The 13627-nt window shown below is 49.6% G+C and overlaps 2 protein-coding genes across 2 annotated transcripts; both read left to right on the top strand.

The window, feature by feature from the left end:
• Positions 1-1982: 1982 nt before the first annotated feature.
• Positions 1983-4086, top strand: LOC138627355 (G protein-activated inward rectifier potassium channel 3-like). The gene is made up of 3 exons (XM_069709627.1): positions 1983-2214; positions 2312-3506; positions 3654-4086. Exons 1-3 carry the CDS (start codon positions 2086-2088, stop codon positions 3848-3850), a joined length of 1521 nt encoding a protein of 506 aa, XP_069565728.1. The 5' UTR covers positions 1983-2085; the 3' UTR covers positions 3851-4086.
• A 377-nt stretch (positions 4087-4463) lies between these two features.
• Positions 4464-12322, top strand: pom121 (POM121 transmembrane nucleoporin). Its single transcript, XM_069709657.1, has 14 exons — positions 4464-5020; positions 5804-6010; positions 6122-6271; positions 6694-6774; positions 6864-7035; positions 7111-7199; positions 7275-7354; positions 7466-7587; positions 8384-8483; positions 8598-8891; positions 8975-10001; positions 10249-10931; positions 11192-11308; positions 12130-12322. Exons 1-14 carry the CDS (start codon positions 4464-4466, stop codon positions 12225-12227), a joined length of 3777 nt encoding a protein of 1258 aa, XP_069565758.1. The 3' UTR covers positions 12228-12322.
• Positions 12323-13627: the final 1305 nt, after the last annotated feature.

The raw sequence follows: 13627 nt of genomic DNA, 5'->3' as shown, positions 1-13627 counted from the left end.
ATGTAATATAATGCAATATGTCAAGAATGCATTGAGGGCGTTTTTCTTTCAAACAAACGTTCACTTTGACTCGAAGTTGAAGTCATTCAATGTTGGGAGTCAAAGGTCAAGGTGACTTTGAACTGGAATTCCTCGAGGCACTTTCCTTTGGCTCCGTTGGCACAAACGTTTATTTGTACTTGTGTTTTGGTGGTCAGAGGTCAGAGGTCAAGGTCACCTGTGACACATCCCATTCTTGGGAACACTTTGATGGAATTTCTTGAAATATGGCGCGAATGTTCACTCGGACTGAAGGATGAACTGATTAAATACAAGAGAAGTTAAGCAGGTTTTCCATTACAGAGCTTAAGGCCTTAATATTAAGAAAAGGGCAATTCAAATCAGGATGACTTATTGTACATTAGAGGAGGTGTGGCCACGTGCTGCTCTGGATTGTCAGTATTTCATGACGCAGCAGCCGGAAACAAACAGCTGGACAGCGAACTCGACACCGTCTCCTCCTTCGTTTCATCGACCCAACGACTTCCAGGAAATTGCAGTCGGCCAGCAGCTGTTCAAGGATGTTTAGCACAGGTATGTCACAGCTTATCTTCTTATGTTGTTAATATTACAGTAATCTTGGTTTCTACAGTTTCCCACTATAAACTTTAGCATTATGATACTCTGTTGTACATCATATTTATGTTCTTAACACTTTATTTTCCAGATGTGCAATTTACAAATAATCAGGCTCAAAATAAAACAATTTTCTTGACTAATTGATTAATTATATAAGAAAATAGTAATCCGTGGTCTTGGTTTCATGGTGATATATATAAATAAATATTTGATGTCTAACCAACACTTAAAAACAATAACATTCAGTCTGTTGTAATGTAAGAAAGAAAAGCAGGAACCACAGAATTTTATTATTAAAAAATAGCATTTATATTTTTTAAATAGTATGTGATTAAATGTCCTATTGATTAAAGTACTCATCTATTCTAAATATTTTAATTTACAGCATGTTTCCTGGAAAAGAAGGAATAATTGATTGAACACTTTTGGTACAATTCCGCTTAATTACAGTAACTTCAGGTATTTTGAGGTTCTAACTTAACAAAGTCAAAATAAATAACTCCCTCTGCACCCAAATTCAGGCAGTAGATGCTTACATTCATCCAACAACACTCAGAAATAGAATAAATAGATATTAATGTTGTGACTGCCTGTTTCCTCTCTTTAAATTCCTGCCCATCAGATTGGATCTGATCAGTAGTTATATTTGTACCAAACACGCACATCTCATACTTGTGGTCAGAAATGTGTTCACATTTTGCATGTCATGCATGCAGCGAGCATGGCACGGTTTCAACATGTTCTCAAGAGGCGAATGAGTGAATTGACAATACTTCCTCTAAGCCTTCAGGCAAAACACAGTCGTAATCTTTTCAAAGCCATCGAGCTCCTTGGTGCTTCTCAGATTAATTTTGAGGATTAGCAATAATCCCTGCATGTGTAATAAAATGCAGTGACTGAGAAGCTTCAAATTCTTAAACCTTATGTCATTGTGCGCCGTGACGAATCGGGCTGATCTATACACATGTATCTGGAGTCATCAGGGTTTTTTTTGGTTTTTTTCGAGGGGGCAGCACAATATGAATCAGAAGAGTCGTAAAGTCAATATAGTGTTGCACTGAATAAACCAGCCAGTCCCCCTCTATCCTTTAGGCTTCCACTGTGTTTGGTTTCCCTTTTAGTTCTGCAAAAATAACTCATCTTTAGCTACAACTCGTGTGTGTGTGGCTTCTCTCCTTTGATTAAGCCTTAAACTGTGTTGTAAAAATTGGGGGCTCGTCCGGGATCAAATTCATCATTTTGGTGAAGTGAGGTTTTTTTGGTTTGTGTTTCATGCTTGTAGATGTTTCCTCGGGTACCCGAGGTTGGGGATGTTTGAAAACGGGAGGAAGCTGTGGTAAAATAAATGTATTTTCAGCGGCATCTCGTGTGGTCTCCTCTCCTTTATCGAAGCCTTGGGCCAGGTTGCAAAAATTGGGGACTCGTCTGGGATCGAATTAACCATTTTGGCGAGGTGAAGTTCAGTCTATGTTCATATTTGGGCTGGTTTGGTTTTGTGTTTCTGCTACTAGATGCTTCATCAGGTACTCAAGGTTACCTGCGTACCTGCCGAGACCTCGGCCAAAATTGAACCGTTGCACTCCCTACACTCACAAGGTACACTTAAAAATGTTTAACGTCACGCCGAAGAAGATAAGTGGAACTCGTCATTTCTGTGCATTTTGTTAATGTACATTGTTGTCTGTCGTTTCAGTTTGCAGCTAAAACCACTGTTGCCTCCACGATGATCACAAGAAGAGCCTCTCTAATCCACAACTTCAGGTACCGCGCATCGCTCCCACCTTCCCAAGAAATGGCAAGTCCCTCCCATCCCACGAGTCCCTGCAGTCAGTCCTCTCAAGCACTCACTTTGACCGAGCTTCCCCAGCAGCACACGATCCAAGCAGCTCGTGAGGAACCGTCAGAAGAGACGGCGAAACGTCAGCGTTCCCACCGCAGCAGACACCTCAAACGTTTCAGCTCCAGATGGCAGTCGAGGGGCTCCACCGGCAGCGTTCCCGCCTCTTCGGCGGAGAAGCTACGCAGCGCGAAGAGCCACAAGAAGCGCTGCAAGCTGCTGGGCATCGAGCACTCGTTGCACGTCACCACCGGCAACCTGCACCAGCGTTACGTCACCAAGGACGGCAAGTGCAGGGTCAACCTGGGACCTATCGCGGACAAGAGTCGCTTCCTCTCAGATATTTTCACCACGCTGGTGGACCTCAAATATCGCTGGTTCCTTCTCATCTTCAGCACGTGCTACATTCTCACGTGGGTGTCCTTCGGCGGGATCTACCTCTTCGGCGCCTGGCTGCGTGACGACATCGCGCACGTTCACGACCCCCAGTGGCAGCCGTGCTTTCAGAACGTTGACAGTTTCCTTTCGGCCCTGCTGCTGTCCCTGGAGAGCCAGAGGACCATCGGGTACGGCTCCAGGACGGTGACGGCCAACTGCCCCGAGGGCACGGTGATCCTGATGGTCCAGTCCATCCTCGGCTCCATCATCGACGCTCTGATGGTGGGATGCATGTTTGTTAAAATCTCCCGGCCGCAACAGAGAGCCCAGACGCTAATCTTCAGCAAGCACTGTGTCGTCTGCGAACGGGACGAGAAGCTGTGCATGCTCTTCCGCATCGGTGATCTGAGGGCGAGCCACATGGTGGACGCCAAGATCCGAGCCAAGCTGATTAAGTCCCGGCAGACTAAAGAGGGCGAGTTCATCCCGCTGGAGCAGTCGGAGATCAATCTGGGCTACGACACCGGGGCAGACAGGCTGCTGCTGGTGGAGCCCCAGACCATCACCCACGTCATCCATGAAAGCAGCCCCTTCTGGGAGGTGGGCGCCGAGCGTCTGGAGAGGGAGACGTTCGAGATCATCGTCATCCTGGAGGGCATCGTGGAAGCATCAGGTTTGTTAGAATTATATTTTAAAAGTCTGGTGTTTAGGATTGATGTGGATCTACTGGCAGAAATGGAATTGAATATTTATCTCGTGTTCATTTTCTTCCCCGTAAAGTGAACTTTTCTCGATCCTCTGCTGCTTTGTTGCGCCGCAGGTATGACGTGCCAGGCGAGGACGTCCTACACGGGGGATGAGATCCTGTGGGGCCACCGATTCGAGTCGTGCATCTCCCTCGAGAAAGGCGCGTTTCAAGTGAACTACAGCGCGTTTGACAAAACATTTGAAGTCCAAATGTCTCGACTCAGCGCCAAAGACAAAAGCACAACAAAGGAACACGATGTCGTGTTTTAGAGAATAAAAACTGGTCTTTATTATATGAAAATTACACACAACATAGATAAATAAGGAACTCAAGAACTCCATGAAACTGGTCAATTAAAATCTCTGCTTCCATACCTCATTTTGCGCATGAATATCACAAAGTAACTGTGATAGTATTGACAATCATATACATAAAAATGACTCAGGACAATCATAAATTCAGTTGTTTTGCGCGTATGTGTACTAATGTTTGCTTCTATCTTTTAAACATGTCATTTAATCTGTGTTACATTAAAATAAATGTTCATGTTTAAATTATATTACAAAATAAAATATCCTGGTGAACTCCATTCGGTCTTTGTTGGGTTAAACAACGTATAACGTATGCAATTTAGCGCTATAGCGCTACTTAAACAAGTTTTAGTTGAATATAATTAAAACCAATACTTAGATGAAGTATTTTAGTATCTGTACTGTTACTTCCTACTACTGAATATTCCTATTCAACGTGGTGGAGATCGTTTTTGGATATCGCCACTCGCACCCAGCTCGGTAGATGGCGCTGATGCACGTAAACGTCCAATGTGAACGCCATCAATTCCAAAGACGAAGAAGTAATGTCGGCACAGCAGCATGATGGGATATGCGAGTCCTCCGGCGGCGCGCTGCCGCCATGTCACCTAGAGAGAAGCATGTAGTGATTCTCTCTGCTTTAGGCCTCGTCACTCTCGCCTTTTATTATATTCCTACTTTTTTTTACGCGACTTTAATTCTTGCAGTTTGTTGTGTCGCCTGTTACTATCACAGCGGAGAACCTGTTCCCGCCAGGTTAGGCCCGAATCCGCGGGGTGGACTGAGCGTGCCGGCCGCTCTCCGGCGCTGGTTGTCCGGTTGGGTGTCGACCGGCGTGTCGGCGGCCGCGCGGGGGGGAACGAGGAGCAGCGGCAGAGCCGAGCTCCGGGACACGGAGGGACACTTCAGACAAAGGGTCGGGGACGCCGGGGTCTACCGAAGGGGGGCCAGCGACTCGTTTCTGTTCAGCCCGCGGGATTTTCTCATGGGGAGCTACATCGTGAAGCCCGAGAGCCCGGCGGCCGAGAGGCCGAGAGCCGGCAGGAACCCCCGAGAGCAGCTGAGGGAGAAGCTCTCCAGACCCAACCATGCGGTCGCTACTCCGAACAGGAGGCTCTCATTTGCCGGGTATGTTCATCAAATCAGGCTGAAAGCCGGTTCTTCGGAGGTTCAGCGTCTTGGCGGGATTTTAATCATTAACACAGTTCTTCATATTGATTATAAGATCCGTAAATCAGTCAAACATCCTCCTTCACTTCCAGGTTGGACCGTAAGTTATTGCTCAAATATCAGTATAGTTAAATCATGAAATCTCATGACGAGCTGGACTGATATGTTTCTATATTCTTCATATAGAGATATCATCTTTATTTATACAGAACTAAAAAATAAACCTACAAAGTGCTTTTCATTGGTTTTTTTTACCAGGATTAAAACATTACGGAGTTCATACTCATGAAATCCTGCAGAAATAATACAAATAAATATGAAATCAAATCCCGGAAGACAACAAAAGTAACAAAAACAAAAAACAGATGCGAGGCACCAGAGGGGGAAATGTGCTTGTAAATAATGAAACTTTATTAAAATATCTTTTTAGAAGTGTTTTGTAAGATTTCATTGATTGACCTGAGAATATCAGCCAGAACATGAACATCCAGTTGTGTTTCTGCTCCCTGATATCAGCATCGGTTCGGCTCCTTTTGTAATGAGGGAATCATGTTGGTTCTTTTTATAGTTTTTGCTTCACAATCACTTTTAGAGGAGAATAAAACTGATGATGATCTGAACCGAAACACGAGATTCCTGCAGCGGTCTCTTTCCTACTTGGACACCCGAATCCCATCAGGTCACATCCATCTGCTCCTCCCTCATGCTCCACCTTCTCTCTCTCTGCCTCCACCCCTGCAGGGAGCCTCTGGGCACGGTGGGCAGGTTCACCATCACCCCCCAGCGTCACTACCCGCTGCAGCAGCCGGGGGCCTCGTCGCTGGGCGTCCTGCCCCCCGTCCGCTGGGACGGCTTCAGAAAGAAGAACATCCTCAGCCCTCGTAACTCGCCGGCCGCCTTCAGCCCGGTCACGGTGAAGATCGCCCGGCCGGACCGCGGCAGCCCGAGGTCTCCGCTCACTCGCTCGTTCTCACGCTTTTTTAATTAAGACGGTGGGAGATGGAGAATCTGCTCTGCTGTGTGTCTCGTCTGACCTCCCCTCCTGTCCTCCTCCCCCAGTATGGAGCACCTGAGCTGCGCCGGGCTCTCCAGGCCCCCCGCGGACCCCTGCTCCAGAGAGAGCGTCCTCAGGGTGCTGAAGGAGAGCCGCAAGAGGGAAGTGGAGGACGAGGACCGGAGCCTCACCACGGAGCAGAGGAGCAAACGAAGGTACCGCAAAACAACAGATTTATCTTGACGGATCCACAGATTTATACTCTTATTTACTAAGAGACTCATAAACTCCAGATTTCCTCAGTTTTATAAAAAAAAAAAGACATAATGTCAGCTGGGATTTTTATGGCGGGAAAAGTTGGACAGCCTCAGTTCACTCTGGATAAACACGTTTAAATGGACTTTCAGCGACATTCACAAATTTTGTTCCATTTAAGAGGAAATATTTTTGCTCCGTTTGATATTTAAGCAGTTAAAAATGTCGAGTAAATAAAACTCAAACTGATGGGAACATAATAATGTGGCTGGATTTTATCTGATCGGCACAAAGGAGACAGATTTTCTCCATTTGAAAAAGTTTGTTTCTCACGACTTTGATTAAATAATTCGGTTTAATTGTTTTTAATTTGTTTCCGAAGGCGTAACGACAGCGGAGGAAGCGCCCACTCTGCCTTCGAGCCTCTGTTGCCCAACGGCACTCCGTCACAGCTCGTTCCAAAGTGAGTGGAACGTCTCCGTTGCCGTCTTGATGTTTGACGTGTAGTACCGCCGTCTAACAGCAGGGGGGGTGAAACGTTTCTTGTTGTAGGCCGGGGAATCTGAAGAGAGGGATGACGTCCGTGACGGAGGAGACCATCATGAAGAGGTCTCGCACCTCCTCCATCAGCTCCGGCAGCGGCGTCCTCACCCCCCGAGGGACGCCGGGCACCCGGAGGAACGCCATCCGGAGCTCGTACAGCTCCTCGCTGGGCCTCGGACAGGTGACGCCTCGCCCCGCTGCGGTTATGTAACACGGCAAGTCGCAACGCTTTTAACTCCTCGTCTTCTCCTCGCAGTGGAAGAAGCTGTCGGCTCCCAGCTCTCCTCTGTCCAGCCCCGGCTCGTCTCGCTCCCAGACCCCCGAGGGAGCCGCCAAGAGACTCAGGTTGGTCTCCGACACTTTCCTTCACATCTACGTTAAAAATCGTGACAGCTGTTAACGCGCGTTTTGACCCCGCAGAGAGGACGACGGTCAGTCTCCTAGCTCCGCCTCCTCCGTGAGGTCGGAGCAGATGGCCTCCGACAAGACGCCCGTCGCATGTGAGTCTCATTAATCTTTCTTCAACGCGACCGTCGGTCCGATTTCGTCGGCAACTCGGCGAGACGTCAACGAAGACGCGTCTAATCACATGTTTTTTGCTGACGTTGCAGCCAAACTGACTCCGGCCCCCAAAGTCCCGGCCGCGACCTCGGCCGACTCCACCGGCAGTGGAGGGAAGAGGAAACGGAAGATCCAGCTGGTGTCGAGCCACCGCGACGACCACATCTCTCTGGTAGGACAGCGTCGCTCTCGGGAGGAGTTCCTTCCAGATGTTTAACACCACCCGTGATGACTTGTGGCTCGTGGATCTTCCCGTTTTTCCCCCAACCAGCGTTGACGAGCTGCAGTTGGGAGATCACTCACCTGGCTCCGCCCACGTATCGCTAAAACCTTCAGTTTTTGACTTGTCTGGAAACCCTGACCAATCAGAGACCAGTGGGCGGGGCTAATAGGCCCAATACAATCATTCCGATCAATCTGCAAAAAAAAGTCAGATTTCCGTTGATGTTTTCCTTCTCGTTATTCCACCATCTCAATGATGTCATCTTTATCTCGACCTTTGTCTTTTTCTTCTTCTGCCGTCATTTAAAGGCAAACGAGCAGAGAAATAGCGCCACCAACTGTTTACCTCGAGGCGCTTAACATCTAAAAAGTTCAAGAGCTGATTGGCATTTCAAGCAGAAATACGTTAAAATGTTAATCGGTGTGAAAAAAAAAAGTTAATCGGTGTAAACTATTCAACTAGCTTTTAAGAGCATTACCGCCACCTTCTGGCAGGAGGAACACATTACAACCAGGCGCCTGTAAAAACAGCGGAAATAAAGGAAGAACTGTAATTGCATTTACGAATGGATTTCTATATTTTTAACTTCTGTTTCTCCATCAGCGTAGAATGTTTTCATGTCTGCAGTGACACCTGCTGTTCAGCAGGAGGACTGCAGCGTTGACATCACAAGCTTCAGACTTCCTTCTGAACCCTCTGGAGTGTGTTTCTCTGTTTGACTCGTGGGTTCTCATTGGTTTTGCAGCCTCCTCCACCCGAGCTGGGCTACACCATCACTGTGAAGGATCTGGATGAGGAGAAGAAGGCGGCCATCAGTAAGATCCAGAAAGTCCTGGAGACGCCAGGTGAGTCCGAGCAGCCTCATTTCATCTCCACATCCGTCCTCCATCCTCTGTCCTCCGTCCTGTTTCTAACCTGCTTCTCTTCTTCTTCTTCTTCTTCTTCTTCTTCTTCTTCAGCTACGGAGCCGGAGAAGTCTATGTCTCCTCCTCCCACCTCCTCCTCCTCCACAGGCTCCACCTTCTCTTCCTCCACCACCACCACCACCCTGAGCAGCCTGCTGGCGGCTCCGCTGCCCACCGCCTCCACCTCTGTCATCCCGGTCATCAACCTGGACCCGAGCCCGGCGCCGGCAGCCTCCAACCCTCTGCTGGAGGCGCTGAAGATGAAGATGACTCCTGCTGTGAGCTCCTCTTCATCATCATCCCCAGCCGGTCCGGCTGCAGGTCTCAGCAGCGAGCTCAAGATTTTAGGTAAATATCATTTTTGGTTTTTTTAATCAGATTTTTTTTTACCAGATTTCGTGCTTTATTTTTGTGTTGTTTTTTTTGTGCAGTGTCTGCTTCCACCACGCCGGCTCCACCCAGCACCTCCATCCTCAAAGCCTCCACCACCCTGGATGCCCCGCGGCCCCCTCCGGCCTACAAGCCCCCCTCCTCCTCCTCCTCCTCGGGGGTGCAGCAGCCCTCCGCCTTCACCCAGGTGTTGGCTCAGGTGTCCAAGGCTCCCAGCAGCACCCCACCCGCAGGGGGAGGCCCGTTCGGGCAGATCAGCACCTCTGCTGCTCCCGCCTCCAACCCCGTCACCGCTCCGCACAGCAGCTCCGTCAGCAGCGCCAACCCTCTGCTGGCTTCGTGCTTCAAGCCCATCTTCTCCGTCAGCACATCCTCCTCAGACACCAAAACCTCGGTCCAGAACTTCAAGCCCATCTTTGGTGAGGCTCCCACAGGTGGATGCTTCGGCCCGCCTCCGTCATACACATCCACCGCCCCCTCCTCCACTACGTCCTCCGTGTTTGGTGGATTAACGAGCAGCACCACAGCGGCTCCGTCTGTGTTTCCTGGTATGACCAGCACCGCCTCCACCGGCTCCGTCAGCACCACCCAGTCTGCAGCGCCGCTCGGTGTCACGTCTTTGTTTGGGAACTGGTCTGCACCACCCACGATGAGCACCGGCGCCACGGTGCAGCCTCCGAACACGGGGGGCACATTTCAGTTTGGAGCCGCCGCCACCACCACCACCACCACCGCAGCAGGTGGACCAGCTGCACCTGCTGTTGCCACGACGACCTCCAGTAAGAGCGGCTTCTCCTTCGGCGCCACCCAGCCGGACCCTCCGCCTGCCGGTCAGAAGGTGTTTTCCTTCGGACAGCCGGCCTCCACCCAGAACACCACCCCCGCTTCGTTTGGAGGCTTCGGCATGTCCAACCCTGCCTCCACCGCCACCCCCCCCTCCGCCCAGAACACCACCCCCGCTTCATTTGGAGGCTTCGGCATGTCCAACCCTGCCTCCACTGCCGCCCCCCCCTCCACCCAGAACACCACCCCCGCTTCGTTTGGAGGCTTCGGCATGTCCAACCCCACCTGCACCACCACTGGTGCTCCCCCCTCCACCCAGAGCACCACCCCCGCTTCTTTTGGAGGCTTCGGCATGTCCAACCCCGCCTCCATCCCCACCGCCGCCCCCCCCTCCACCCAGAGCACCACCCCCGCTTCTTTTGGAGGCTTCGGCATGTCCAACCCCGCCTGCACCACCACCGCCGCCCCCCTCCACCCAGAGCACCACCCCCGCTTCGTTTGGAGGCTTTGGCATGTCCAACCCCGCCTCCACCGCCTCTGCCGCCCCCCCCTCCACCCAAAACACCACCACCGCTTCGTTTGGAGGCTTTGGCATGTCCAACCCCGCCTCCTCCACCACCGCCGCCCCCCCCTCCACCCAGAACACTTTCACCTTCGGGAAGCCGGCGTTCGAAGCTCCACCAGCTCAGTCCACTTTCGGCTCGTCTGCGCCGCCGCCCAAACCGTTCCCGTTCGGAGGCGGCGCCGCATCAACCACACCTGCCTCTAACCCCGCCCCTTTCACCTTCGGCGCTGCCGCCGTCACCACGGCGAACACATTCGGGGCTGCCGCCGTCACCACGGCGAACACATTCGGGGCTGCTGCCGTCACCACGGCGACCACCTTCGGGACCCCGGCTAAACCAGCGTTCGGAGCCAGCTCCACTGGTTTTGCCTTCGGTGGTCCCGCGGCCCCCCCGGCGGCGCCGCCAGCCGCGCCGAGCTTCGGTGCGCCGTCACAGACTCAGAGCTCCGCCTCCTCCGCCACCTTCTCGTTCGGCGGCGGCGCTCCTCCTCCGCCGGCTCCCTCCGGACCCGCCCAGCCGACACCCGGAGGGTTTAACTTCGGCGGCGGGATGTCGGTTCCCCAGTTTGGAACGCCGGCCGCCAACAATCCGCCTCCACAGATGGGAAGCTTCAACTTCGGCACCGCGGCTGCAGACAAACCGGCGTTCGGTGAGAAATAACCAGATTTTATTTGTTTGTTTGTCTTACTCAGACTTTGATGTGACAGCCAGGAAGAAATCGTTCTCATTTGGACTCTTCGTACAGCTGGAGATATTTTCTGGTTTTTATTCTGAAACAAAACAGCCTGACGGACCAGAAAAAAGCAGACGAGGATGTTTTTTGACTGTTTTGAAACGATGTGAATGATCACGTGACCCAGGAGACTTCGGTGTTTGTTTGTTTTACTGAAGTCGTGTGTTTCTCTGCAGGAACGTCGAATCCTTCCTTCGGTCAGAGCGCTGCTGCCGCTCCGATTCCCTTCGGAAGTCCTGGAGCTCCGGTCCAAGGCTTCAACTCTGCTCCCTTCGGGACGCCATCGATGCTGGGTTCGTTTTTTTTATTAATAGAGGTGTGACGATGTTGAGAAAAAACAGAACTACTCGCCTCATCCTGAGGTCTTAAATATGAAGCCTGAACATATGGAGCCCTTTTCACTGCCTTAATTATTTATTTATTATAGGACACACTGGCTGCTGCAATTTATATCTTCTGTTATTGTCTTTAATTCTGTCTTCAGTATGTTTTTAGCTGCATATTTTAATTGTGTTCAACTTTATTTAATTTTTTTTAGATGATTTTTATTACAAACCTGAGAAACGCGATTTAGTTCATCTGTATGTTTACTAATATGGATTCGGTCCGAACGAAAAAATAAAAGAACCTCAAACCTAAAAATGACAAATATATAATAATCTGTAACAAATCCAAGATAACATCAAATACCAGTCAGTTCTGATCGGAAACCTGACGATACGACGTCCCGCCCACCGATAGCTGTAACCTGACTGCACCACAGGCCTGTCAATCAAACAGACACGCCCCCAAAAACAGGTCTTCTTGAATCTTCTTTTCTAATGAATGAGGGATTATTTTCAGATGGACCTCCAGAAAACTAAGAAGAAGGAGTGACTTTAGCTAACAACACCGAGATAACTGATGGACACATTTTATTCACTTTGGATTTGATGAGAGAAGTTGAATGGGAGTCTATGGAGCCGGAGGCTTTTTGGAGCCGACCTCTAGTGGCACTCGCTGGTATTGCAGCTGAAGACACTTCTGGATCAGAACCATTTTACAGACCTGAAGCTACATCCACTCTTATATCCAGTCTCTCATCCTAACACCTCCTCCTGGTTTTCCCCTCCAGGCTCTCCGGCTGCTTCCTTCTCCATCGGCGCCGGATCGAAGCCGTCCGGAGCTCGTCAGAGGCTGCAGGCGCGGCGGCAGCACAACAGGAAGAAGTAACCTGCTGCACGCCGCCTTCACGGGACTTCAGCTGCTGCTGCTAATGTGGCTAACACTGCTCTGTTCAAAGCCCAACACCCCCCTCCCTCGCCCCCACCCGCCCTACCAGCTTCCTCCTCCTTCTCATCGTCAGCCTGGAGGCCGGCTGTTTGACTGCGTGACGTAGCAGCGAGGAAGGAGAGGCCGCGAGCTATACTTGAAGAGAGAGACTAGTTTTATCGTGAACAAAAGCATATCCAAAGTTGTTTTTTTTCCCTCCTGTTCCAGTTCCATGGACACTCCCGTCAGTCGGTCTTAAGGAGCTCAGACCTTTATTTTTTTACGCTCGGCGGTTTGTATGTTAGCGAATATCTTGAGTGTGAATGGGGTCGAGTGTCACAGGCGACGGAGGCGGGCGGTACGCGGCTGCGGCGCTGCGCTGTAAATGTAAAGCTTAAATTATTTTTTTAAATTGGCTCTCTGACCCTGTAAGTGAATGAGAATGTTTCTGCACTCGGACTTTAGCAAATGTCTTAACGTCAACCGCTTCCTGTTTTTCTTTGTGAGCATTCCCAGAGTCCTCCAGTGGACGGCCTTCTTCTTCTTCTCCTCGTTCCTTTTGTTTGTAGATGTAATGATTGGCAGGTCGCTGTGTGATGAGGATGAATGATGTTTGACAAACCAAAGCCAACTCTTCATGCCTGTGAAAAAAAAACAACCTGAGATCTCGTCTTTTCCGCCCCGAATTGTGTGTGTGTGTGTGTGTGTGTGTGTGTGTGTGTGTGTGTGTGTGTGTGTGTGTGTGTGTGTTGGACTACCTCTCGTTACTGAAAACATCCATTTAACATTTTAACCCTCGAATAATATCTGCACGGCAACACACGACTCCAACATTAACAAACTTTTATCTGCTCCGTAGTTACAGAAAATCTCACGATGCTGCAGGGATCTCTTGTTCAGATGTCTCACCGGGATTTGAGGAACATGAAATAAGTTGATGTCAGTTTATGGAAGCGATGTGTGTCCGCGGGGGGGAAAAAATCCTCTTATTGTGAACAGTGAGAAGTTTTTGATGGTCAATTTTGAATGAATAAAACCTTTTTTTTTTTTTTTTTTTTTTTGGTATGAACACGTGGAAGCCCGACTCGTACTGGAAGTTTGAGGCTGATACCGATATATTAGGAGCTAAAAATATTTCCTGTATTGACTGAAAAGTGTTTTGTTTTTTTAAACACTTTTGTTGTGAAAGACATGTAATAAAATCAGGAAGTTTTACAGTTTAATGAAAAATGTTTTGTCCAAAATGATAACGGGGCTCTGAGACGACGATAAAATTACAAAACTCTAAATTAAAACCAAAACGAATAGAACAACAGCCTCAAGCACCTTTTTCTGCATTATGTTCAGTAAAAAAAGTTTTC

This window comes from Brachyistius frenatus, unplaced genomic scaffold (genome assembly GCF_029030835.1).
Source record: "Brachyistius frenatus isolate BFR_SWC_R1_liver_20210118 unplaced genomic scaffold, ASM2903083v1 Contig_84, whole genome shotgun sequence".
Lineage (NCBI taxonomy): Eukaryota > Metazoa > Chordata > Actinopteri > Embiotocidae > Brachyistius > Brachyistius frenatus.
This window is presented reverse-complemented; position numbering and strand designations above follow the sequence as displayed.